At 41.3% G+C, this 25,572-nt stretch overlaps 2 protein-coding genes across 3 annotated transcripts in view; both read left to right on the top strand.

Moving 5' to 3' along the window:
• The window catches only part of KLF11 (KLF transcription factor 11), a 202,492-nt gene that overhangs the window by 53,573 nt on the left and 123,347 nt on the right, over positions 1 to 25,572 (top strand). The window lies entirely within an intron of this gene.
• The window catches only part of TAF1B (TATA-box binding protein associated factor, RNA polymerase I subunit B), a 51,106-nt gene continuing 46,331 nt past the window's right edge, over positions 20,798 to 25,572 (top strand). Inside the window, exons 1-6 of one of the 2 annotated variants that reach the window (XM_057431903.1) lie at positions 20,798 to 20,954; positions 21,762 to 21,860; positions 22,365 to 22,452; positions 24,299 to 24,396; positions 24,666 to 24,761; positions 25,389 to 25,521. In XM_057431903.1, coding sequence (XP_057287886.1) covers positions 20,937 to 20,954; positions 21,762 to 21,860; positions 22,365 to 22,452; positions 24,299 to 24,396; positions 24,666 to 24,761; positions 25,389 to 25,521 — 532 coding nt within the window. In that variant the 5' untranslated portion in view covers positions 20,798 to 20,936. Of the gene's footprint in view, positions 20,955 to 21,761; positions 21,861 to 22,364; positions 22,453 to 23,512; positions 23,689 to 24,298; positions 24,397 to 24,665; positions 24,762 to 25,388; positions 25,522 to 25,572 lie in introns of those variants that run through there. The other variant, XM_057431906.1, reaches the window with a different exon arrangement.

Genomic DNA, 25,572 nt, shown 5'->3' with positions numbered 1-25,572 from the left:
GCAAAGTTATATTCACAAGATGGGTGGCCAGGTAAGCAAAAGGTAGTGGAACAATTTTGCTTGCTAGGAAATTGAGAGGGGTTGAGGCACAAGAGCTGACTGCTTGGACAATGCATAACAAGCCCATGCAGTGAGGTGTAGGAGCCAAATCTTCTGGTGTAGGACCTACAGCCAGGCATTTATTTACAGGGCCGAAAGAAACATGATGAGATGTCCATTCTGGCTGGAGTACAGGCATAGAGAGAAAGGCAGTAATCAGGACATGAAGGTAGGGGTAACAGAAAAGCATCGTACACCTCAGATGTGGTGTGTAAAGAAGGAAAAGCGTGACACAGTCAAATTAATCAAGGTTCACTGTCTTCTTGGAAAGCACTGTAGAACTACATTACTACAACAGTAGCATAGATCCACTATAGATCTCCTAGACAAAATCTGGCTGTGGCTATGGAATAATGGAATAGTATTAGACAGCCAACAGGACCTGCGGGAGACCTCCTGTTGCTAGAGATAGATGAGAGCAGCAGGAGATTGGAAATAAACTGAGGCTACGGGTGATGACAGAGCTCAGATGTTTCTGAAGTTGGACTGCTGACAGACTTATTTTCTACCAGATATTTATTGAGCCTGCAGAGATAGTGGCAATTTAGACATACATAGTGAGGGTGTTACAGAAGAGGTTGCTGTAGAAAATAGCCTTGATCAAGCAGATCATAGAGGATTTTGATTAAACTGAATGGAAAGATAAACAAATCTGTGTTTTTCTGGGTTCTCATGTTTGGCTTTTTTAAATTTCAAAGCAGTGAAGTCAACTGAACTGAGGAACTTGGAGACCTGAATGCAAAGGAGATTCCTGTAGTCAAAGACATATAAATGAGTCTGCATTTTGGGAAGGAGAAAAAACTCACAGAGAAGAACTCCAGACCCAGCTGATGACAATCTACCTTGTAAAGGATATGAGAGGTAGGAAAAGGGCCTGCAAAAATGGAAGAAAAAAGGGCTGACTAACATGGAAAATTGCATCTTGCAGGTCAGAAAGTGTGGGGAGAAAGTGAGATCTGCCAAAAGCTGGTCTGTGTTAGACCTTGCAAAGGAAATTAAAAACATGTTGTAAAATGTTCTTTAGTCATATAAACAGAGAGCAAAAAAGAGGACTTTGAGGCTGCTATGCAGTAAAGATTGGGGGTGGATGTTAAAGAAAACCTAAGCATGGGCCAAAACCAAAATGAAAACTTTGCTTCAGTTTTTAGTAAGCAGGGTGACATGTGGGGCAAAGCCCACATGACTCATGGGAATGGGAGAGCACCCTGATATTTTCAGACAAGGGTGGCAGTTCCTTCTCTATGCAAAACCTGACAGAACCAATGCAGGAACCTGCTTAAACTAGTAAATCCATATGTTAAGTCAGGAATGGGTGCTGGAAGAAGAACAAGAATAGCTTCTACATTTTAGAAAGCATGACAATTTTGATTTAGCTCAACAAAGTTTCAATCAAGTTTGATTTCAGCAGTCAGCAGAGGTAGACAAAAGAGAGTATAGTTTAGCACAGCTTAATTCAAGGTAGGTCATACAACACTACTCTGCCATCTTTCTCTGATAAGCTTAATTGATTCTTAGCAGGGAAAGTTCCCAATTTTTTTCTCATCTTGTTTTCAGTGAAGCATTTCATACAATGTCACTTCAGAAACAACTATATGAGGAACAGATCGAAAGCAGGTGAAAAATTTACTGAAATGGAAATGGTAGCTAAATAAATTAATTGGGGTGGCAGACGACTATTTAGAGAACTACTAAAAACTGATCTTGGAATCAACTTACTATTTTTATCAGTAAGCTTGACCTAAAAAGCATTCCACTGCTAATGACAGTTGTCACTGATAAAGGCAGAAGAATCAGAATCCAGTTCAGAAAAACCTGAAGGGTTTTGATGATTACAAGAATAACAAAAGGGTCATGCATTAATTTGTTTGTTTGTTTTGCCATAAGCTTGTAATTAATCTGCTGACAGACAACAGACGGGAGAGGATCAGCTGATCCCTGGTACCTTTAAGCCAGGTAACTATGGTGTAGAAAAAGGTAAATGGGGTGTTTACAACCTTAGGTTTCCTTTATAGTCAGTGGAAAGTTACAGGATGCTGTGACTTCCTATTTTAAAATTAGATGAATGACCTGTGTATGGGACTTACCTTAAACTTAGACAGCAAAGTTTGAATGCCTGAAGCTGGGTTAGATGAACCTGCCTGATAAATATTTTGCATGAAGTCCTTGCTTTACGTTGTATTTCATCCTATATGGTGCTGCTGACTTTCTCTTGAAGCAGTTCGTGTGAGGTAAGCAAGGCTATAGAAGTCAGACACCTAAAGTTTCAATTATTTTTGAAAGGACTGAGTGTCTCAACTCTGGCTTTGAAATGCTTTTGCAGTCTGCCTTTTGAAACTGCTGGTGGTGGTGAGCTCAGCCCCAGCAAAGTGCTGCTGTGGGTGGAGGCCTTCCTACAGTAATGCTTACTAGGCAAGTATGATTGCACTGATTCATGCCATGAATAGCTGCCGAATGCTCCACAAACACTGAGAGTTACATCACCAGAAGTCCCAAGGTTCGGGGTCATGTTTTTATGCAATCACTGACCCCTATTGATTGCTGGATTGCACAGATGAATGTGCTGGACTCGGCTGGAAGTCCAAGGAGGTGGATCAGACACACAATACAGATGCTCTCAAACACATTTCAGGCAGCTGTCTCTGGAGGGATCATCCTGCCTCTGAGCTGATATGCAGAAATGCAACACAAGACTGTGACTTACCAGTAACTGCTGGACATTACTGATGGCTGGAGTTAAGCCTAATTTTGCTATTTGCTGTTTTGTTGATGTTTGAATTTTCCCCTCAGATGTGTCTATAACACTGACAAGAAATTCCAGCAAAACTCTCTGCTCTCAGTTTCGGTTTATTTTACTACTCTGTGCATTTCTCACCCGAGCCCAAGCTGCTGCTAGGAGACAAGAAGTATTTGGTTGCATCACCCAGCTGCTGGACTGCATGGCTGTAGCTCCCATATTCAGTTAGAAAGCTTACATGAAATATTATTTTCTTGTGCCTGCTGTGATTAGCAGGAGTTATTCATCTGCCTAAGTGGGTGTAAACACACACACATATGCACACTGTTCAGATCATCACACTGTACAGGTCTTCACGGTTCACACTGAGGTATGGAAGCAGTGACTCCTCTTGCCATTAGGGTTGTGTCTTTTGATAGAAAAGGGTGAAAATAACTCCAGAGCATGGAAAGAAGGGAAAAAAAAAAAAGTTCTTTATTTTGCACCCTCTTCTCCTTGATTTATTGCTTTTTCCTAAGAGAACCAGGATGTAAAATGGGGGTACCAGGAGCCTTCCTCATCCCCATGAAACAGGGTCCACTGGGTGCTGGGAGATCAGTTTGGGTTGCATGAAAATGCAGGGTGAGTCACCCTCCTCTGCCACCACCAAAGACTCTGGAGCTAATACCCAGTGGAAAGGTCTGGGCACTACTGCACAAAAAATTTTAGTTTCCAGAAGTAGGCTTATGTATGAGGAACAAACCCCCAGGACCCTCCAATGGAAAGCAGTAATTTGCTGACTACAAGTCAGCCACAGCTACTAGACTGAGAAGATGGAAACACTATTTGGTATATATTAGAGAGTCTTGGGAAATAAAGTTATCTTGGACCAAAATATGGTGAAAATCCCATGTAAAGAGAGCTTTGAGAAGAGTTTGGATATCCACTGCAGTGATACGGTTTTCTCTCCAAGCACCTGCCTGTCTGATTAGGTGATAAATTCTGCCTTGCCATCATTCATCAGGCCAAGTAAGACCAACAGGGGCAATTAAATGGTGGAGGAAAATATAAGGATCACTAATCAACTTGCAAATCATCTAATCAAACTCTGCTGTTCACATCCCACTGTTCCACTGGATTTATAACTATAATTATCTTATTTACATTTTTTCCCCAATCAATTTTACATGAGTATTTATTTTTGTGCACTAAACATATTGTCCTCTGTAGACTTGAGGAGTTTTTTATAGTCATGCTTCTTAAACAGCCACCTTGCATGGCAACTCTTAACCTTGAGATGCATATACAGATGGAGACAAAAAGCATTCTAGGGTATTGTTCTTGGCTAAAGTGCAGCATTTTATGTATCTGTATGTTTTGATTATATGTATTCTACTTTTCATTAGGGCTTTTGTAAAAATTCTGAATGTTAGTAGATGATTTAGTTGTACTATAAAAGATTACAGATTAAAACATATAAAGGATTGAATAATTTGTTTTAGAATGGTTTGATTTGAAGAACAAGTAAAATCCTCACCTCTTCAGCAGTTTAATTAGACCCTGTGTGGGCCTTCCCTTTTCACATCAGCTAAACCTAATATATTACATACTGCAAGAAGAGTGTTAATGGACGAGTGTATCAGAAATACATTGCAGCAAAAACCAGGCAGCAACAGGGTGTATATATCTGCTAACTGGCTTTAATAGCATCATGCCTTAACAACTTTGATTGATAGGATCTTGCAGATTACATGAGTTGTTGAATCTTGGCATGAGTTTTGCTAGGTAAGCACTGAAGCTCCTGGCAAGAAATTCAGAAGTTTCACAGCCAAAAAAGGGGACAGAATCCACTGAGTTCATAAATTAGACATGCAGGAAAATGTAGTCCTGTCCATAGTACTAAGCCAAAGTGCTAAAGATAAAATGAAGCAATTATTTCTATACATAAACCTTGTCCAAAATAACATTAATGACAGAACAGATAGCAGGATTACGAAGTGTGTAAAGCCAGGGAAAATTTTAGTAATTCTAAACATACAGCTTTGGAGAGAAGAAAGGAATCTATTTTCCACAGCTATAAATGAAACTTCACCTTCATGCTGCACTATTCAACCTGCTATCACAAATCTCACCATGAAACCCCTTTCATTGACCTATGAATTTCAATCCCCCAGCCATGGCTTTCTCTACTGCAGTAAGAAGCAAAACAGGGCTCATCACAGCAAATATATGACACTCAGGAAATTAGAGAGCTTAAGTAAAAATAAAATAAATCCCACCTTTTAAATCAAGAAGCTTTTGTGACCATTTATGCTTTCCATATGTGGCTATACTTTATGTTGAGCCAAAGAACATCTTTACATCCCCAGTCTTAAAGCTTAGAGGTAGCTGCAACACATCAAGCACAGCTCCGTTATGTTGCTACTGGAATAAAAGACTTTACCAAGCTGCCAAAAATAAAAATAAAAAAGGCCCCTCTCTAAAATGTGTTTCTATATTTCAAATGGTAGTAAGAGATGACAAGTACCTGGCAAAGGCCGCAATTCATTGGATCAGGAGATAAACTACCCAAATTCCAGATGAAACCTTGAGAATGGCATTATTGAAAAATAAAGTACAGACACCGAGGAAGTTCCTGCAGTCAATTATACCACACATTTAATGCAATTCTGCTCCTCCTGGGTTCAGGGAAAGTTGACCAGAAAGAAAAAATGCCTGAAAGGCAGATAAAAGAGCAACCTTTGCAAGCCTTGCTTTAGGGCTTGTTTCAGGGTTAATCCCTATTGGTGTGAGCGGACCAGAGTTTTCTGACTGGTGTCCTCCACTGCAGTTTTACAAATAGTAAATTAAGAAATACGACATGAATGTGGAGGCTGTGTAGCCCATAGCTCCCTATCTGAATCACATCCAGTGCAGTTCTCTGCGGCATGGGATTTATCGTGTCTGGACCCAGCTGTCAGCAGAGGCAGAATATGTAAGGCAGACAGGCGTAGGCTGGGAGAAGAGCATGTTCAGGGCTGTGCTAGGCAAACCTTGCCCAGGGATCCCCAGGGCTGGCTGTTGGGATGCTGGGCACACTTGTTCCAGTGCCGCTGTCAGCTAAATCACACCGAGCTCCCAGACTGACAACAGTATCATTGAATCTGCTCAAACAGTCACAGTTTGTAATTCTGGCTAAATATGAGAGTAATACCTTTTGTTCCTTGCTCTGAGCCCCGCTTGGAAAGAAGTTTTCCAAATCTACCTAGTTTGGCAAAGTTTTTTTCCTTAAAACAGTGACCATGAATTCACCTTGATGATTGTCTCAGTAAAACTATGTGTAAACCAGAAACTGACAAAAATCCTAGCACTTCCACACTTGCAAAGCAAATCAATAAAACTAATAGGAGTGAAAATCCCAGACTCTGGGAAAGAAAATTCAGGGAAGCCAAATACACTCAAGAAGTGTCTGCTTGTAGCTCAGCATTGAGCAGGAGATACAAGCCCACAGAATTTAAAATGTGTAATGAATTTCCGCTGTCAGTCTCTGTGGTACAATCCAGATAAATCAATGATACTTTTAATGGAACACTGGCACGAAAGCAATACTGGGATTCAAATAAAGAAAAAAAAATCAAGATGACAGTAGAGGTTTACATTTCCATTCATACTTCATCCATCAATGACTGGGATAGCTACCTGCACTCCAGTAGGCCCCTGAGCTATTTATACGCCAGAAAGCTGAAATAAGTGAACCCTTAGAAACACCTAATTTGAAATCCTTATTCCTATAGAAAGGTCTTTGTTAAGACAAACAGTGCAGTTTTCCAGAACTGGGATGTAAAGCTGCACATACACCTCTAGAGAATTTTAAAATGTGTTGTTAAGTGCAGGTAATAAATTATCTAAGGATAATGACCTAAACAAGATGTTCTGAAGATGGTGGCATTGCATCAGTTAGGAATTCAGCCCAATTCTAGTATCTGGACACATGGCAAATGACTCATTACTGTAGACATTCACTTAGGGGCTCAATTAAAAAATATTTATGCAGCTGCTTCTAATATACATGGTTTATCAGCAGAACTTCACTGGGTATGAATGTTGTCATTTAAAACCAATATATATTTAATGGTCTATTCAAGGATAAATTAACCTGCATAATGCAATGTATGATATTAATGTGTTTCCATGATTTTGTTTACTGGGAGACATCCAGATACACACATTTACCCTAAGTACAAGAATTTGTTTATTACATGGTTTAACTGCCTCAGATTGAAAAGCAGAATTACTATGCAAAAGTTATGCAGAATGCATTTGGACTTTGTGATCTCTTAGATACACAATTTGAGATGGAAAAATAATTTTTCTAAAAACAATATGCCATGAGCATCTTTATTTGTATTGCTTGGAAGTAGCACAGTGTCTTTTTATATTGAGAAGTGTGTTAGGAGACATCAACCTGCATCTTTCTTGCAGATGCAGCTCCCATCTCCAGGAGAGGTACTCTTTTGAGAATAACCCCCATGTTATAACCCCCAGAGACTCCAGAGTCTCTGAGGCAGTGACTCTCTAGCAGAAAGGACATGGTCTTTTCCATTCCAGTCAGCTAAGATGCTGGAAAGGACTTTGGCAAGAGCTGGAAAGGAACTGCACCCTGTCCCAGGCAGCCTGGTTGGTTTGCCATCCTTATCACCCAAACCACCCAAAGGAAGCTGTGAAGAGAAGAGCTGAAGCTCTCCTCCTGAGGCACATCTTACGCCTCTTCTCCAAATGCTGCTTCTGCCCACCATCCAATAGTATCCAGCTAAAATGCTGGAATCTTGCCTTAACAAGACAGCACAATTGTCTATCTAACCCACTGTCTCACCACAACACAAAGGTGCCTGTCTACAGGCTGTGAGATGACACAGCTCCATGAGCACAGTAACTGTAGGAGCTGTTGCATGCACATGGCTTAGTCACTCCCATCAATATTTCAGCAGGATGTGTGTTTCTACATAGTGGTAAAATGCTGAAGTCACAGGTTCTACCCTTGCTATTAGTCCTGGGGCTGCACCTTTTTTCCAGCATGAAGAGAATGATTTATGCATCTTGTTTTACTCGTAGGAGTGAAACTAGCAGGAGGTGTGCACATATTGACACTTCTTTACTGCTTCCCATTCTCTGAACTACTTATTTTTCTCCTTCTTTTTCTTTTTAAGGCAAGCCCTCTGATCTCTGTTAAGCTTTTGCTTCAAGAATGTCATCACCAAACTTCCCATAGCTGTTATTTATAAAGGACGCAGAAAACACTGGTCGTATTGATGGCTCTGCAGCAGCTGATGGCCAACAGCCAGCCTTGCAGCTCCACTCCAGGGCTGCACACAGCTGCATGACTTGTGCAAACCAGGGCAACATTTAAAAAGTTGAGAACTCCTTTATGTTGTTTGTTTCACTATATTTACTTGTTTCTAGTTTGGCAATCAAGCAAACAAATGTGTAGAAGCATAAAATGTACTGGAAGGCAATCTGTGTTGTACAAGGCAACATAATGACACCAGCCTCAGTGCAATACAGCAGCCAAACCAAACTTCTGTCACAGCAGAGAGAGCTTTCTAGTTGATTTCCCTTGAAAGCATTGAAAAGTGATTTAAAAGTATATAGTGTGTATCCATACTGATGCTTTACAAACTTAATATGCAAAGAAAAACTACTAGTGTAGGGGGTGGGAAGGGAGAAACAGGGTTTCCTCGGGGCAGGTTTAACAGCAGTCACTGCAGCAAGGCAGACGGGGAACTACAACAGCAACACCATGTGCTGTAGGAAATCTCCACAAAAAACAAGTTTCCTTCCTGGCATTAAGGGTGCTTAGAAAAGGAAATGGGAACAGATATGATTTTTTAATGTACTTTCTCAGACAGGCATCTGAGAAATATCTGTTTTTTTAAACCATCATATGCCTTTCTGTATAAGCAGGAAGCTAGGCAATTACAGAAATAAGGGTATACTGTTCCAGCAGTTCCTATTACACTGCCTGCTTTAGGCATCTAACCCAAATATGATCCAAATGATTGAAATTAGGAGCTTGACTTTATTATAGATGTTCCTGATAAGCTAAAATGAGAGTACTGGATGCACTTTCTAAGTGAGGGTGCTGACGGCAACACCAAAAACGTACACTGCAGAAACCCAAATATGAGTGAGTTTGAATAGAGCCGTATCAGTGAGATCCTAAATACACCTGACACCTGAATGCAGGTGGACAGACAGTTTTGGGCCTCAGCAGCCTCCTGCCATCCACACTGAAGCATTCCACCAGGTCTTCCCCAGCACTGAGATGCTGGTGGCTGTCACCACTGCTTCTTAGCCACAGATGGCTTTTCCATGCAGCAATACCCAGGAAAAGAAGGCAAGAGATGGGAGTAAATTGGAAACTTTGCAAGGGGTTGTCAGCTGTTCCCAAAGGGTCGTTATAGTGAAAATCCTGAGAGTTGAGAAATTCCCTCCCTCAGGTGCTCCGCTTTGCCTTTGGGGTTGAAAGGCTACTGATAAGAGTGACCAGGAGAGAAAAAGAGGGAACACCCTTCTCTGAGAACAGGAAAGGTGAACAGTAAAGAGAACCCAGTTTGCATATGCCACAGATGACAGGTTCCTGCCCAATCACTGTGTACTGACCACAGTGACCACATCTCTAATGGAACCTCACGCTCTCCTGATAATAAGCATCCCAGCCAGAAAGAACGTGACAGACCCTGGGGTTCAATGACAGTCAGTTCATGATTCATGAATAGACAGTTGCAAAAATAAGTAGCAAACATGAATTTCTCTGTATCTTTCTGACTCAAAGACTTATAAAAATATTCTGTGTTTTCTGGTTCTAGTGGAAACGTTCTTCTGAGTTAGCCCCAGAGAGTATTTAAACTGTGTTAATCCATCCTCAAGCCCTGCTTCTTAATACAAGGCATTCCCAGAAAGTGATGGTTAAGTAGAGATCTATGAGAACTGCAGCTACATATTAAATATGCATACATATATATATATATATATATAAAAATAGTTAATTTTGCTTCTTAGTCTCCTCACGCATTACTTCAGCTTCCTTAATGCTGAAGTCTTTGGAGCAAGGAGTGCATAACGATATTTGTCTCAGAAGTGCATGGCAAAGCCAGGGAGCAGGTACATTGCAGCTCTGCCAGCTCAGCCCACCCCAGCAGTATCTCCCCAGATGCTGGTGTGTGCTCTGCAGCAGCTGATCAGCATCTGCATGGGACACACAGACTGTCAACATCAGAGGAAGCTGTAAAAACCTGGATCATATTTTCCATCATTTTTATAGCCAGATTGTATGCATGTTCGAGCCATTTTTATTCTTGATGGTTGCACCCTACCCAAAGAGTGATGGAGATGCATCAATGGGGCATTCAGACCTGACTGCAGGTCTCTGATCTGTTTGCCAGGTCGGAAACTCTCTGCTACCACCAGAGTGTCCTTTTTCCTTCACAGGGATAATTCTGGGCTAGACTGTTTTGTTTCCCTGTGTGCTGCTACAGAGCTACTCAGCCATGTATGTTTTCCTGCGTGGGTGGAGATAATCTCTGTACCTTTGCCAACACCTTAACTCTTTTGAAGCTAAGGGTCACATACAAGTACTTTCTGCTGTCAGCCTGTTCTTCAAAGTTATTTCAGACTTGCTTTGAGAATGGATTATTATAACATACTTTATTATATAATCTTGTTGAAAGAACCTTCCTGCAAGTTTATAAATACAAAGTTAGCTAATAAATCATGCACTGTTTTTTCTCATGAGTTTGTGAATGAGTAAGGGTGGAAGGTGGACAGATTTTCAGGTCAGATACTAATTCTGCACCAATTTCATGTATTTCCCTTGTATGCGCAAACCTTTTGTTTGCCAGGTTAAAGAATGCATTGTCTTACAGTAGAGAGGCAAATATAGACAATTTCTCACTACCTTGCCTAAGCTTGAGATATCTCAAGGACCATCACCCCAAAAGTTCAAAGCTCATGCACCAGGTCCTAAGTGTCAGGCAACTAGCCCATATTTCTTTGAAGTTGTGGATTTTGATCTGTCTCTTGATATTTCCAAGACTTTCTTGTCCTTGGACGTAGATAGGGGAGAACTGTGATACCCCACATGTTTCTGGAATGCAGTCCCTGATGCATTCTCATCCTACATGTTTCCCCTTTCCATTTCCAGCCTGTACACCAGCCCTTCTCTGCACACCCATCCAGCCCCAGGTGTGCTCCTCTGCCTACTCAGGGAGTCCATGAAACTTCAGACAGAGGGGAAAACACTGAGGGCTCCTTTATTCCATCTTCCCAGGTCTGGTGTTGCACAGAAAGACAAGAAGGAAGACAGATGATAGCAACCTGGAATGAATGGGCTTTTTCTACTGTATTCCCATACCCAAGAGGTTAACAAAGTTACGACTAAGTAGGGACTGACAGTAAGTGTGGCCTCCAACATCCAGGCCAGCAGCATCACAAGAGATGTGCTATTGCCTAATCATACTGCATGTTTTCACAGGAAAGTGGAAAAGACTGAAATATGTATGAGCTATAGAAAAACACTTTGACAACTGGAAGTGTCTGTAATTTTCAACTTTTTAGCCTAGCAATTATTTCATTGTGGATTTAAAAAACTATTTCACACAGAAGCTTAATTTTTCCCTCAACATTTCAATTTTTCAGCAGCAACAATTTTATAAAAAGGGGAAAAAAATTCCCTGCCACCGTCCCTCAATTTATTTTTTCAAACCCTTTTACTTCTTACTTATGCCTTATCTCTCCTTCCTCATTCCCTGCCTCTTGAGACAGAAATGCTGATCAGATGGGGTTTCCCTTTCAGGCTGAGGAAGCTTTGTAGGGCTTCTCTCGTTTCAGAGATCAGCTCACGTCCCAGCAAAATGCTATGAGCTACAGGAAAAAAAACCCCAACCAATGAACAAATGTTGGCAAGACTGCAAAATAGTGTCTGTAGGAGGAATATAATCTCAGGCTGGGGAAATACTGAATTTTCACAACATTGTAGCAGATAATCTGGAGGAGGATGGAATTTTTTCCCTAGCACTCCCTAGTACAAATAAACACTGCTGAGAAAACAAACTTGTTTAGTTGAGAGCGGGTTGAATTAAACAGCGGTATCCATTTGTGGTCACCTAAAGCTGCTTCTATGCAGATCGCTTATCTTTGTTTACTGCTCTAAATTGCCTAAATGGTGTGAGCAATTCTGGGGATGGGTGTATGCTGTTTATGCCTTTGTTTGGGTTTGCTTGCCCTTGTCATATGGCCAGGGATAGATGAAAATAAGATTCCTGGCCTGACTTTCAGATCTCCTTTTTTGTTCCTTTCCAACAACTGTGAAGGATACTTAGAGTACATTAGAATTTTTAAATCCGTAAATTACCCCTTCCCTATCCTGGATATATTCTTGAATTAGCGCATAGTGTCTTATGTGCATGGCTAAAAAGAAGAAAGAAAAAAAGGATTGTGCAGGCAGCAGTAATATGTGCACGTGGCCTTTTCACCGCACATACTAGTCATGTTAGAAAGCAAACATCTATTTGGCTACCAACAAAAATGGTAATATCAAGCCCCAAATCCCTGCTCCATGAGGCCACACGATTTCACACGCTACCTTCAGAGCACGTTCAGACCACTAAGCAAAGGTGACTTTATTTCACATACATGTGCTGGATTTTCCTTGGGGCAAGGATGGGATTCCCAGAGCATTCCATGTGTCAGGGATTTGCATCCCACCTTCCCAGTTTCAAAGCTTCTTCTGAGGAAAGCTCATTTGACAAGGTGCTCTAGGTAGGCTGCAGGGAGAGGGAAAAAGAATTACTATCTTTTTAAACCTCTATAGCAAATGTAAAACATTTTCCGTGTGCAGACTGACCCAAGAAGTAGGGGCTGCAAGAAAATTACTTGTAAGTTCTTCACATGCCAGGAAGAGAAAAGAAGGTTTAAATAAATAAATAAACCACACCACAGCAGAGAAAGAAATATCTGATGCAATACTAAGCTATCGCTACAGAATTACGTGCTGCAGGATTGTGTGCTGATCTAAGAGAACTTGTTCTGTACAGATCTACAGATCCATCTGCAAGTGGTGACACCGATACTTCTGTTTCCCAAGTGTGAGCTAAATACATTCTTACGTTGTTAATTGCTAGTGTGAATACATACACCGAGCCTGAGTCAATGTCCAAGAGGGCATGATCAAAATCCACTGAAATGAGTGGAAGACTTTCCACTGTCTTAAATGGGCTTTGGATGGGATCTTGAATCTTATAATTTAACAAACATCCAAATAGATTTATATTTAAAATCATGAAAACTATAAGTATTTTTAATGGCACTAAAAGGCCACCAGATGGACAATTTCCAATCATAATCACTGTCCTCAAGTAAAAACGCCATTGTTTAAAAGCTAAAAAGTCTTAAGATGAAACATCTCAATAAGCTGAAGAAAATGCGACCCATCCCTAGCTTTCCTCTTTTCATACTCATTGCACAAAAGTTCTTAAAAATTGGTTTCAGTGTTTTTCTCCAGATTATAATCACTTTATCACCACTATAAATGCATCCTCAAGCCAAAAATTTGGTAAAACTGCACTGATAAAACAGGGATGCAATTCAATTTGCTATACTCAAAAAGGTCCTCACAGAATCTCAGGTGCATCTCAGTCCTGGCCAGATGCACTTTTGGTGTCCCCATCATAAGATCAATACCTGGAATGAACACTTGTGCAGTCCTCAGGATTGCAGAAGAAAAGCTTTCCTCTGTGACCTTTTTTGTGTATCTACAGAAATAAGTTCTTTTAAGGATGTTATGTAGGGCTGAGATAAAAACGAACCATCATGGCTCTGTCCCTTGTTATTACGGTCTGTTTAGTAGCACCACCACCACAAATGCCCCAGTGCACAGGTAAGATCAAAACAGCACTGGACCTTGCTGAGGCACAATATATTGACGCTAGTGTGAAGCTGTCTAGGTCCCATAGCATGCTGTAACTTACAGGCTTAATCAAGTTTTGAATAGGGTTAGTGACCTTTTCTTTCTTCAAAAAGACAAGACAGAAAAAGAGACGGTGAGAAAAGGACAGCAGAAGCCACTGGGGAAACGAGATTGTAAGTCAAAGCAAACCTATGACTCTACTGCACTACATTTTCATTTTTATTATTATAATAACAATCACAACTTTTTATAGCTTTCCCCTTTAAAAACTAGTTCGTAAATTGCAGGGGGTCCTAGAAATTTAATTGTAATTTTTAAAAATGTTGTTGCTAGAAAATGTATGTTTCTAAACTCTCCTTTTAAACTCTACAATCCTGCTTAAGTATTTACAGTAAGACTATCATAAAAGCTGTGTATTGTGGATGGGGAACACAAATTAAGAAAGAGATGTTTTTCTTTATTTTAATAGTGTAATAAATACTATTTGCAGTTTAATTTTCTTTGCAGAACATTCAATTTCCCAGGACCATGTCTACTTTAGAATGGCATTTTTCAACCAAGTTTTTCAACCTTGAACACACATGTCGGTTTTAAAGAGCACAGCACCCTGGCTAGGGTGATCCTACTGGTTCTTCCTGATTCTCCTGAACGTTTCTGTGCTCTTCTGACACAGACAACTTGGAAGTACAGACTTGAGTCCAAAGCTTGGAAACATTCTGAAGATGGATGTTTGCATTCTGTTCATTTCTATTTCTTCTAGATTTAGCTGTCCTTCACCTCTAGGTATTCTAATCTGTCATGGGTTTTTTGGAGCAAACATTGGAAACCCCCTCCCAGTGCTCTATGGATCCAAGTAGCATGGCCTCTTGGAAGCATGATGGAATAAAGTATGATAGAAAAAGATGCAGGGTTTTTCTGAGATTTCCATATTTTTGAAACCAGAGTATGACTCTTTTCTATAGCCTTGATGTGTCTTTTTATGAATTTTCTCCTACTACCACACGTCACCATATATATATAATGGCTTTAAGCTAAAAGATGGTAGATTTATATTAGATATATCTTCACTATGAGGGTGGTGAGACACTGGCACAGGTTGCCCAGAGAAGTTGTGGCTGCCCCATCGCTGGAGGTGTTCAACACCAGGTTGGATGGGGCTTTGAGCAACCTGGTCTAGTGGAAAGTCCCTTCCAACCCAAACCATTCTATGATTCTATGATATGGTTACATTTAAATTACTGGGGAAAAAAATAAACTTGTCTGAAGCAACCATTAAGGATACCAACAGATATATCCTGTTTACCAAAACAATGTTTGAACAAAACTAAACTCTCAAACTCTTAAAACTCTATGAAGCATAAAGGATATGCTAGGCTTATCTGTTAAGACCTGGCCTAAAAAGAATGACTTCTCAGGTGGCTTTCAGATGCTACTTGCATCATAGCATGCTTTGGGATATTAACAGCTGTTTGGCTAACAATAATTTCAAAAGTAGTATCTTTTTTGAAATTTAATTTAACTTAGAGCTCTGCTAGTGTATAATCTATTACAAAAGCTCACTAGAAGATGGGTAAAAGAAGTAAAACTGCTCAGTGTTCAATTCCTTCTCTGGACTTGGTTGTGTCATGACTCAATAGCCAGACTACCAGAAGATTACCAACCATTTACCTCAGAAAAGCCTGTCTAGCACCTGGAGAGTTAGTCCAGAATCACAGTCCCTTCTTTTTTGTGTGAGTTTCTTTAGATATTTAATGTCTACCACTTAAGGACACTTTAAAAAAATGTTTTTATGTAAAATACATTTAAAATACATCATCTAATGAAAGTATATGCTGAAGACAAAGTTGCTGCTGCATATAGGTACTAAACAATCAAACACCTCTTTTTTGTTAAGACCATATGCTGGGATCCACATATTGGTACTGACAAGCAACTCAAGAGTTCATAGCAGGAAATGATGCAAGATAAATGCTAAGGGAACCATTATACAGCCCTTATTGCAACCCCAAAACCCCAGACTACTCTTTACTTCTACACAGGAACAATGACTGGTGAATATTTCCAGTTATGGATTATGTCCATGGTTGATCCCATCTTTGGTATTTCTCTGATTACATGGCATGGGGCTGTATTTGGGCTCTGGCAATCCTAATTCTTGATGTTAATGAATGGCTGCAGAAGAAAATAAATGTGTGGCAGAAATCTACACACAATGATTCCAAAACTTACCAGCACTTTTGAGGACTTAATTAATTATATGGTGAAAAATGCCCCATGAGCACCACCACCTTTCCACCAAGGCTGTGTAGGATGTAATGAGTATTTCTTTGCTTCCCTGATTCTGCTGCTTTCTGCATTTTTCTGACAGCTTTACATTCCTGCCTGCCACTGCCCACAAGTGTATTTATTTCTTTGCTGCCCAGTTTTAGTCAGCAGAGGAACTATGTGATGTACTGTGCACTTACTGAATATGTGCAGACATGTACATGTTTATGAGATTAACAGCCTCCAGGATCCCACTGGATCTGAATTCCTAGCAGTGAGTAGCTATTCCCATCAGTACTATTTGGAGCCCCTTCTTGAATCCCAGCTCCACAAGGTGGCTCTCAATTCCTTTAAAAATACCACTGCGCTTCTGGATTAAACACATCCAAGAGTGATCTCAAGAACAATCTTCAGGGCTCTACAGACGCACAACACCATAGTGGAACCCAAGATCCCCTTTAGTATGGTCTGTATTTTTCTTTCCATAAAGCTAGAGAAAGTTTGACACTATTAAAGTATAACTTGAAGGAATGTTTCATGTTAGCTGTTCAGTAAAGCAAAAAGGAGAAAAAAAAAAAAGCATTATACATGCCTGGAATATGAAATGGGACATTAAAACACCCACTTCCTGCTCTGTTCCTTTTTGGCTGCTAAGATAGAATCATAGAATCATAGAATAGTTACGGTTGGAAAAGACCTTAAGATCATCTAGTTCCAACTCCCATCCCATGGGCAGGGACACCTCACACTAAACCATGTCACCCAAGGCTCTATCCAACCTGGCCTTGAACACCACCAGGGATGGAGCATTCACAACTTCCCTGGACGACCCATTCCAGTGCCTCACTACCCTTACAGTAAAGAACTTCTTCCTTATATCCAATCTAAACTTTCCCTGTTTAAGTTTGAACCCGTTACCCCTTGTCCTATCACTACAGTCCCTAATGAAGAGTCCCTCCCCAGCATCTTTATAGGCCCCCTTCAGATACTGGAAGGCTGCTATGAGGTCTCCACACAGCCTTCTCTTCTCCAGGCTGAACAGCCCCAACTTTTCCAGCCTAAAGATCACTTTCTTTCCTAGAATTTTTCTTCACCTACTCTGTATCTCTGTATGATCAGATTAACAGAGTCACCAGGTACTGAAGGGTGCAACCTCTGCTAGTATGAACAATGAGATAGTAGCTTGGTGCTCCTCGGGAAAGAGATTCTGCCTTTGAAGGCCAGGACCCACAATGAGGTCTTCACTTGATTCCAGACAGGATTTCAGCATCCTCAGGCAGAACTCTCAAAATCACTTCATTACTGACCACGTTAGCATAGCTTCGGATCAGATAAGGATGTTGAAGCCAGAGTTTTACCTCCTGGAGCAGCTGATCTGAATGTGAGGTCCTCCCCTGTGGTCTGTTGTCTCCAAACACCCCTGGATGGGTGATCATCACAATTACCAGCTCTCTGTGGCATGGAGAATCACAGGCGAAACTGGAATGAGACTGCGGCACTGCAATGTGCCTGTGTGAGACAGGCTGGGCTGCAGCCCATGTGCAAAGCAAAAGCTGGTGGCATAAACCCCACCTCAGTGTGTAAGACTGGATGAGCCTGCACTCTGTTCCTGGGTGCGGTATTGCTGCTTTTGGTAGTCAAAATTTCAATTTCATGCTGCTCACATACTAAGAACATCTTAAGAAAACCCAAGTAAACTTTGGGAAAAGAAGTTTGCTGCTTTCTGTTGTTTTGGATATTTGAGGTAATATTTTCAGGTTTTCCACAGGAGGGGTAGATATGGATTTAAAAAGAGAAAACTTGAGAGCTGAATCTGTATAATAAACAGTATCACAAGGCAATGCTGGGTGTGTCGAAGCTGTAACGATAAATTCATTCTTCTTGTCGCTTCCTTCAAAGCTCCACTGAGCTCAGCCGCTCCCTAGTTATCCTCCCCTGCCAATCTCGCTGCAACCCCTGTGCTTCACTGCTGTTCCCATCTCCTCCTGTTCCTTCTCCTGCTGGCTCCTTACACAATTCTCTGCACCTTTGCCTCCACCGCATGTCTGCTTGGCATAGGTTTTCCCCGTGACCCTTTCTTAGTGTGGTCTGTTCTCAAGGTCAGTTAGAGCAAAGCCACCTGCTTCTTGGTTTTCTAATGTGCCCTTTGTTTTCTGTCTTTAAACATGATTTATTCCATGGAGAGATGGTGCAAACATGAAATTGTGGGTGCTAATAACTGTGTATAGTTTCTACCAACTGGAATCTAGTAGATCTGCCCTGTGTTCATCTGCACAATCCCTAGAGGAGCTGAGGTTGGTTTTCTGCTCTCTTTGTAGTAGGTGTCTGACAATGGGCAAGGACTCTGGGGAGAATCTCTGCTATGGAAGTTCATATCCTGGAGCCAGCACAATTTCATGAACAATATCCCAAAGGATAAGCCAAGGGACATGTCTTTCAGTCCAATACGTCGTTTTTACATTTTCACATGTAGAAAGGCTTCAGTCAAGAGCCAGAAATGTGGTATCAGCAATGGAACTCAGTTCATTAAAAATTCAAATCAATGGAAACAACAGGATGTATTATTTATCTAAGCCTCGAATCAATCTGACTACTATGCATAATGATCTTAATTAGAAAAGTGAGCCCAAGCAGGAAGACAGTCTGTCTCCTGGCTTTGAAATTATCATACCCCTATCAGTATGCTTGGGTAACTTGTAATTAGGGACAAAGGTTACCCATAATTTTATATGCTGAAAAACCGGTTTTACACATGTCATTTCAAAAAAATATTTAAGAAATAAATATAAGACTTGCTACCCCTATTATGCTTTGATTTTTTGCTACTAGATTACTACTCTGCACTAATTAGTTGATGGTCTTCAGAAATACTGATAGAAGCTTTGCATTTATATACAGCCTGGATAATAGTAAGTAACTAGTAAATCAGTATTGGTCTTTGTACAACTTCCCTTCCAAAGTTCAGTAACTTTTCCTATCTCTGTTCCACCTGCATGGAAAACAGAACTCAGAGAAGTAGCATGAGTTGTGCAAAACCATAGAGTAAGTTCTTGCCTGTTCTAAAACTTCACTGGCATGTTACACCAGTATGCCCAGAATCACACCAATATAGTTACCTCTGCAGTCACCTGCACTTTTCTTCTTTTCTGGCTTATCTTCAACTGCTGCCATCAAATATGATGTGTTCTGGTTTTGACAAACTGGCAGAATCTTGTGATTACACATTCTTTCATATTTTTTGACCAGCTGTAATTAGAAAACAGAAGACCTAAATCTGAGGTCCATCCTCATCAAAACAGTCTCCTCCATGTTTAATTTAAACAAGTTATTCAATATAGTTAAACCCACTGAGCAGAGCCCTTGCCTGCTCACAACGCTGAGCCACACAATAAACCCTACTCTCAGTAGGAGCAACGCCTTATCTTCTGAACTGGAACTCAACTCTTTCTGTTTCATCACAGATACAGCTACCCTGATTTTCTTCAAAGTAGTATTTAATCTTAGAAATTCATTAGGAGAAGATCAAACTCTTTCTGTCACAAGAAATGGCCTTGCTTTCCCAGAACAATATTTCCACAAAAAAAAAAAAATGGAAATTAGAATCACAAGTAGGATCTGTTTCATCAAAGTATTAGCTACATTTCTGTGAGTTTGACAATCACCTTTTTAACATGTTAGGTATTATATGCGTAATTCTCTTTAATGGGCGTTACAAATGTTCATCCCACACTGAAAAAAGATCACAGTTGGTATGAGTAATAATTTTTTTCTTGAACATAAACAGTTCCCCTCTAGCTCTGTACATATCCTCCAACATCAATGTAACCACAGCTGTCAAGGCAGCCTCACCTCTTTCTATGTATATTTTAGCTTTAATTTTTTCCCATGATTTCACTTAGTGGATTTTTTTTTTTTTTTTTTTAAAGGGGCCTAAACCTGTTCTCCAATTTTGTGGGCAAATTCACTGCAATAACAGATCTCCGCGTTTAGACATCTTTAAACATTATTATTAGCGTGCAAGAAATTAGAGACCTACATCAAGATCTGGAGGTCTGGGTTTTTTAATTGGAAGTGAATTTCAGATGATAGTTTCTCTCATTTAAGGATCTGGAAGCACTTTTCATAAAGTTCCCCTTCCACCAGCTTCGGCACAGGCTCAACAGTCGCCTGCTGTGTGTACAACCGAGGGTGAGGACGCAGGAGCTCAGTGCAGAGGCATGGCAGGGGTCTGGGGCTGGAGGGGCATGTGTCCCTTCTGGTCCCGAGGATACTGCAGTGGGGAAGGGTCCCATGTCCCCACAGAGGTGAAGCACACGTCTCCTCTGTGATCACTCCACGTCCCTTTGAAGCACCCGTGCCCCCCCCCCCCCCCCAGTGACGTCTGCAATGTCTCCCCTGAGGTGAAAAGCCTATGTCCCCTCACAGATGAGGGGCTTCTGCCCCCTCAGAGGCGAAGCTCTCCAGTGTCCCCTGAGTAAAGCACCCAATGTTCCCTGTGAGGTGAAGCATTCATGTCTCCTCAGTGAAGTACCTCTTACCCCCGTGAAACACCCATGTCCCCTCAATTACATCTGCAATGTCCTTTGAGGTGAAGCACCTATGTCCCCTCAGAAACAAGCACCCATGTGCCCCGGAGCCACTGCGACGGGCGAAGGCACGCAGTCCCCCCCGCCGCACCACCTCAGGCAGAGACCCCTCAGCACACTTCAGCCGCCCCGCCGAGAACTCTGGGGACGGGGAGAGGGGATGGGTTGCGGTCTCCCAGCCGGCAGCAGGCCTGACTAATCGAGAGGCCGGGGATGCCCGGCCCCGCGGCGGGCGCGGAACTCAAGTGCCAGGGCTGCCGTTTCCAGGCCGGGCCGCGGTGTCGGCGCTCGGCGCGGTTGCCACGGTGCGGGCCCCGGGGCGGCTGCCGGCATGGACGAGGAAGCCACGGTGGGGGTCGGGCGGCTCCGCGGCGCAGGGAACGGTGGGGGTGGTTGGTTTCGCTGGGCCGGAGGGGGTTGGCGGAGCGCGGCGGCTGCAGCTGCGTGGGAGGCGCTTCTCTGCCGGGCGCTCAGCGGCTGCGGCCCTGGGGGGAGCAGGTCCGGAGGAGCTTGGCTGCTCCGCGGCAGAGCTGAGCTGCCGCTGGGCGCTGCCTGCCCCAGCCCGGCCCTGCCCCGCCCCGTCCCGTCCCGTCCTGCCGCCGGGCACGGTCGGGGCCTAGAGCGGCGGGCAGGTCCCTAGCCGGACCCCTCGGTACGGCAGCTGCAGCGCTGGTGCTTAACAGCCGGCTGTGGCGGGTGCTTTGCGCGGCTGGGGTTCTGTGGGGGGCCGGAAGAGAGCTGCCCATCTCGTTCATGTGGGTGCTTCTGAAGTCTCTCCCGGCGTATCTTCTCACCCACTTGTGCAGGCTTTCTTCACTGCTTATGTTCCCTCATAGTTCTAGTTATTTTCTCTTTCGTGTCCTGCTCTCTACTTTCTTGTTTCTGCTTCCGTTTCAGATGGGTGGCTTTTATCAACCCATGTCATGCGTTATTCCCCTTGTTCTAATGCTCACATACACAAGAGCTGATGCTTGCCAGCTGAAGTTATTTGTTCACAGTTATCAATGACTGACAGAAAATGCTATGATTACTTTTTATCAACCAGAGCTAACATAAAGGGCATAAATATTATGTATGAATAATCTCCAAAGCCTAGTAAAAACACTATTTATTTTACTTGAACGCATGTGAAACTGTTTGTGTTTTTCCCTCTTAGAGAGATTTTAATGAACGCTGTGCCCAGTGTTCGGAAGTGAACTGGGGTCTCACTGATGGAGGCAGATTTTACTGCAGATCTTGCCACAATGTTACTGAGGTAAAAAAAAACAAAAACTAAACTACTGGTCTTGGAAAAGGTTCATTTTGATTGCTTCTTGGTTTTATGTTAAAAAATCTTAAGATTTTTCTCCTTGGCATTAGAAGTTGAAGGCAGTGTTGCAGTTCTTCCTTTTCATGCTTTACTTGTCACTGTTTAAAACTAATGTTCCTCAAAATCACAAGATTTAAAATGAGCCATTTTCAAATGCTGTGTTGCTATAGCCATAGTACCAGCATGCTATCTAGATGCCTTGGAAGTATTGCCTGGGTACTGCTGAACTTTCATACAGTACCAGGGTAGGCAAACCCCGATGTATGTCCCTATATGTCCAGGATAATAATTCTCTGTTTTTGCAGTTTTTGAATGAGAAGTTCAGAATGTTCTGTCTCCCTTTACTTTAGGAAATTTGAACAAGTTCCTTGATTGTGTTTTATGAAGGGGCAATCTACGCAAGTTAGGCCTGGGTTTTTTTTCTTGCTAAGGTATATTCCTGTTTTGCAGATAACTAGAGAAGTTGTAAACACTGATTTTATTACTAACACAAGAGTCCAGACAATCTCCAAAGGTTCAAAAAAGCAGGAAAAAAATGGTATGTATGAATTTATCTCTGTATTTTACATAAGAGTCACTGCTCAGTCAGGGTTTACCTAGCCTATTATATCTTTGATGGTGACCAAAAGCAGATAGCTAGGAAAGACTGTAAGAACAGAAACAAAATGCAAACCCCAGATGCTGTCAAAACCTTCAGTAGTCACATTTTGGTGACTTCATGAGCTACAGGTGACCTCTGTGAGCCTGATGGTGGATTTTGGGGTTGTTTTTTTTTTGATATAACAGAGCCCTGTGTCTCTTATTGCCACTTTGATGTGTGGAAGTCAATACTCAGCAAAGATAATGGTGGTGTGCATTTAGATGTGGTCATCCCTTTGTTCCTTCCTTGTGATGGCAATCACAAAACCAGAAGAGTTGTCTGTCATCATAAGGGAGATGTGATGGTGGTCCAGCTCAGAGAATGTCTTGTCAGTCTGGCTTGCGGTACAGGTACTTGGCCCTGTAACCCATACACAAACCTACATGGAAGAGATTTCATGCAGTTACAATAGCTAAACCAATTTTACATCTTTTATCCAGAGTAATTTCTATACTTTTAATGATTCAGAAGAATAGTAGTCATTATGTATGATGATATATGCCATAAGGATAAGTTATGGTAAGGCTGCTGCTGGAGCTAGGTATGTGTCCTGTTGTGGCTAGGTAGATGTTTTACTGTTGTGGCCACTTTCAAAAAGCAGAAATGCATTACAATGCTAAATGAAGCACTGGGTTGTCTTTGTCTCTGATATGCTGATCTGTCTTCCCTCTGCTGTGGTGCCAGTGGATTACTACATTCATTCAAAGAGAACAACTGTATGGAAGTGAAGAGTAAAAAGCGGAACAACTGTAACACCTCCACTTGTCTTTATCCTGTATTACTCTTGAAGTCTGAGCTGTGCACTGTTTCATTAGCCATCCCCCAAGCTTCTTAAGAAAGAAATCCTTAGCTTCACACAGTCCTTTCTGTGGGTGCAATTAAATTATGCTGTGGCACCTTATTTTCATGCATTTATAGGAGTCAGCTGTATCTGTGGTTAATAGTTAAAGCCAACATCATTAAAGCAGAGCACAAGATTTGTGTAGTTAACTTCTAAGGTGGTGAGATGCAAGGCATGATTGGAAGAAAAAAATAATGAAAAAGAGCTATGGAAGGAATGAAAAGGAAGTTGGGAAATGGACAGAAATTTCTAAAAACAAAAGCCTGTAGAAAAGGAGTTGTAAATACAGAGAGGTAAGGGTGAAAACTAAATGTAACACCATCCAAGAGAATAGTGTATAGGTTGGAGCAGGCCTGCCCTTTAGGAAATTCATGTTGTGCTAGAAGCTTGGAATATCTGAAGAGGTTTCTTTCATTTAAATGTGTATGATTGGGTGGGAAAGAATGGTGAAGACTGTGGTGATATTGGTTGTATTTTGGCTGACTCACCACCGTAATGTATTCCAGCTTTCTGTGCGAAGGGATGGGAAAGGAGTTGTATTTCACTTTAATGACAGGTTCTCAGTTACTTTAAAACTGGTCACTTAACCACTCTCCACTTGACTACAAATGCCACACTAGAAGTTATAGTGAAATATGTTGTTCTTGGGAAACGTGGAGAACTGTGCTTGTTCAGTAGCTTTTCTTCTTGATTAAGACTGTGAATAAATGGGAGTTAATGGAGTATATTCAGTGTGGCTGGTCTCTGCTCTAGGATCTGAAATAAATTATTAGAGAGACATGTCTCTGTCCTGATACCAAGAGATCAGAATATTAAGTGGAACTAAGTGTACGTAAGGTTAAAAAAAACCCACAGACCAGTACAAACAATAAAAATAAAACACTTTTTTTTTTTTTAATTTAGATGGAGGCTGTGAATGGTATGTTTGTGAAGGCTTTCAGCTCGTACTCAAGAAACAAGCTGAAGCTTTAGAAGCATTAGGAGTATGTCCACAAATGAAGGTATGAAGGTGTTGGTGTGAGTTGTGCACACTGGATGTGCATTACAGGAGGAGTCATTTTAAAAGACTAATTTTTAAAGTAAATGGAGCAACTCCCTGTTTAAAAACATTGAGCATATGAAAATAAACTTTGCTTCTCTGGTAATTTTAAAACAGTTTATAAATCACAGTTAATAAAATTAAAGCTGAGTTAGAAATTATGCTCTGTTCTTTCAGCAATCAACGATCTTGTAAACATTGTACTAATCACTGTCCATTTGTATTTATCAGGATGAAGTTCTATGTAATTTTTGGAGGTGTTACCTTCAGAAGAGCAAACAGGCATATTGCATCCAATCAGCTGGGGAAACTGTCAAAGCATTATCAGTAAGTGAAAAGCTCAAATCCCATGAGATATTTGGTATCTTTTCGAAAAGCAACAGCAGAATCCTTGTTTGTTCAAGCTACATATCTGGCTGGCATTCATGTCACTTCAGTATGAAGGATGTCTTCTAAACAGTGTTTCACATGTCCATTTTGTTGTTAGGTTTGGTTTGTTTGGTTTTCTTTCCTATTTTGAGAGACAGATACTTGTCTGAGTATGGAAAACTGCATATTTAAAAATACTGCTTTGCCTTGGCATAGCGAGTCAGTAGGTACAGCAGAAATTATAATACAAAATGTATCATCAGCTACCATCCTTACCTGCCTGCTCTCTTGATATCACTTGTTTCATGAAGCTTTGATTCTATGTACTGCCAACTTTTTGGTCATTATAACAGACAGAAACGTAATGTCATCACCGGAAATCTTTTTATCTTGAGAAATCCTTTAAAAATAAGGGGTTTTGCAGGGTTTCTTTATATATTGCTGATTCACAGAAAAAGGAAAAATGTGAGCTGTTGGAGTTTAAACTTCATTTACTGTTTAACTTTTATCTATCATGTTTTATTTGGTTTCTTCAGATTGAAACAGTAACTGACAATAATACAATGACTTATTTACAAATCCTAGGTATGTGATAGTAGTACTGATGTGGACAGTGACCCAGAAAGATCTAGCATTCTTCACTTGCTGTCCCTCTCTGAAAGTGAAGGGGATCTACAGACTGATAACAGCTTTGCCTCATCAACTAGCAAGGTCTCAGGTAGGAGCAAGGAACTTGACTATCTGGAAATAATTTTGTATAGTTTTTTTA

The sequence above is a fragment of the Pezoporus wallicus genome, unplaced genomic scaffold (assembly GCF_028554395.1).
Source record: "Pezoporus wallicus isolate ANWC-B61680 ecotype Strahan unplaced genomic scaffold, APGP_CSIRO_Pwel_v1 contig_161, whole genome shotgun sequence".
In the NCBI taxonomy this organism is placed as follows: Eukaryota; Metazoa; Chordata; class Aves; order Psittaciformes; family Psittacidae; genus Pezoporus; species Pezoporus wallicus.
The sequence above is the reverse complement of the archived record's forward strand: the minus strand, read 5'-3'. Positions and strand labels throughout refer to the sequence as shown.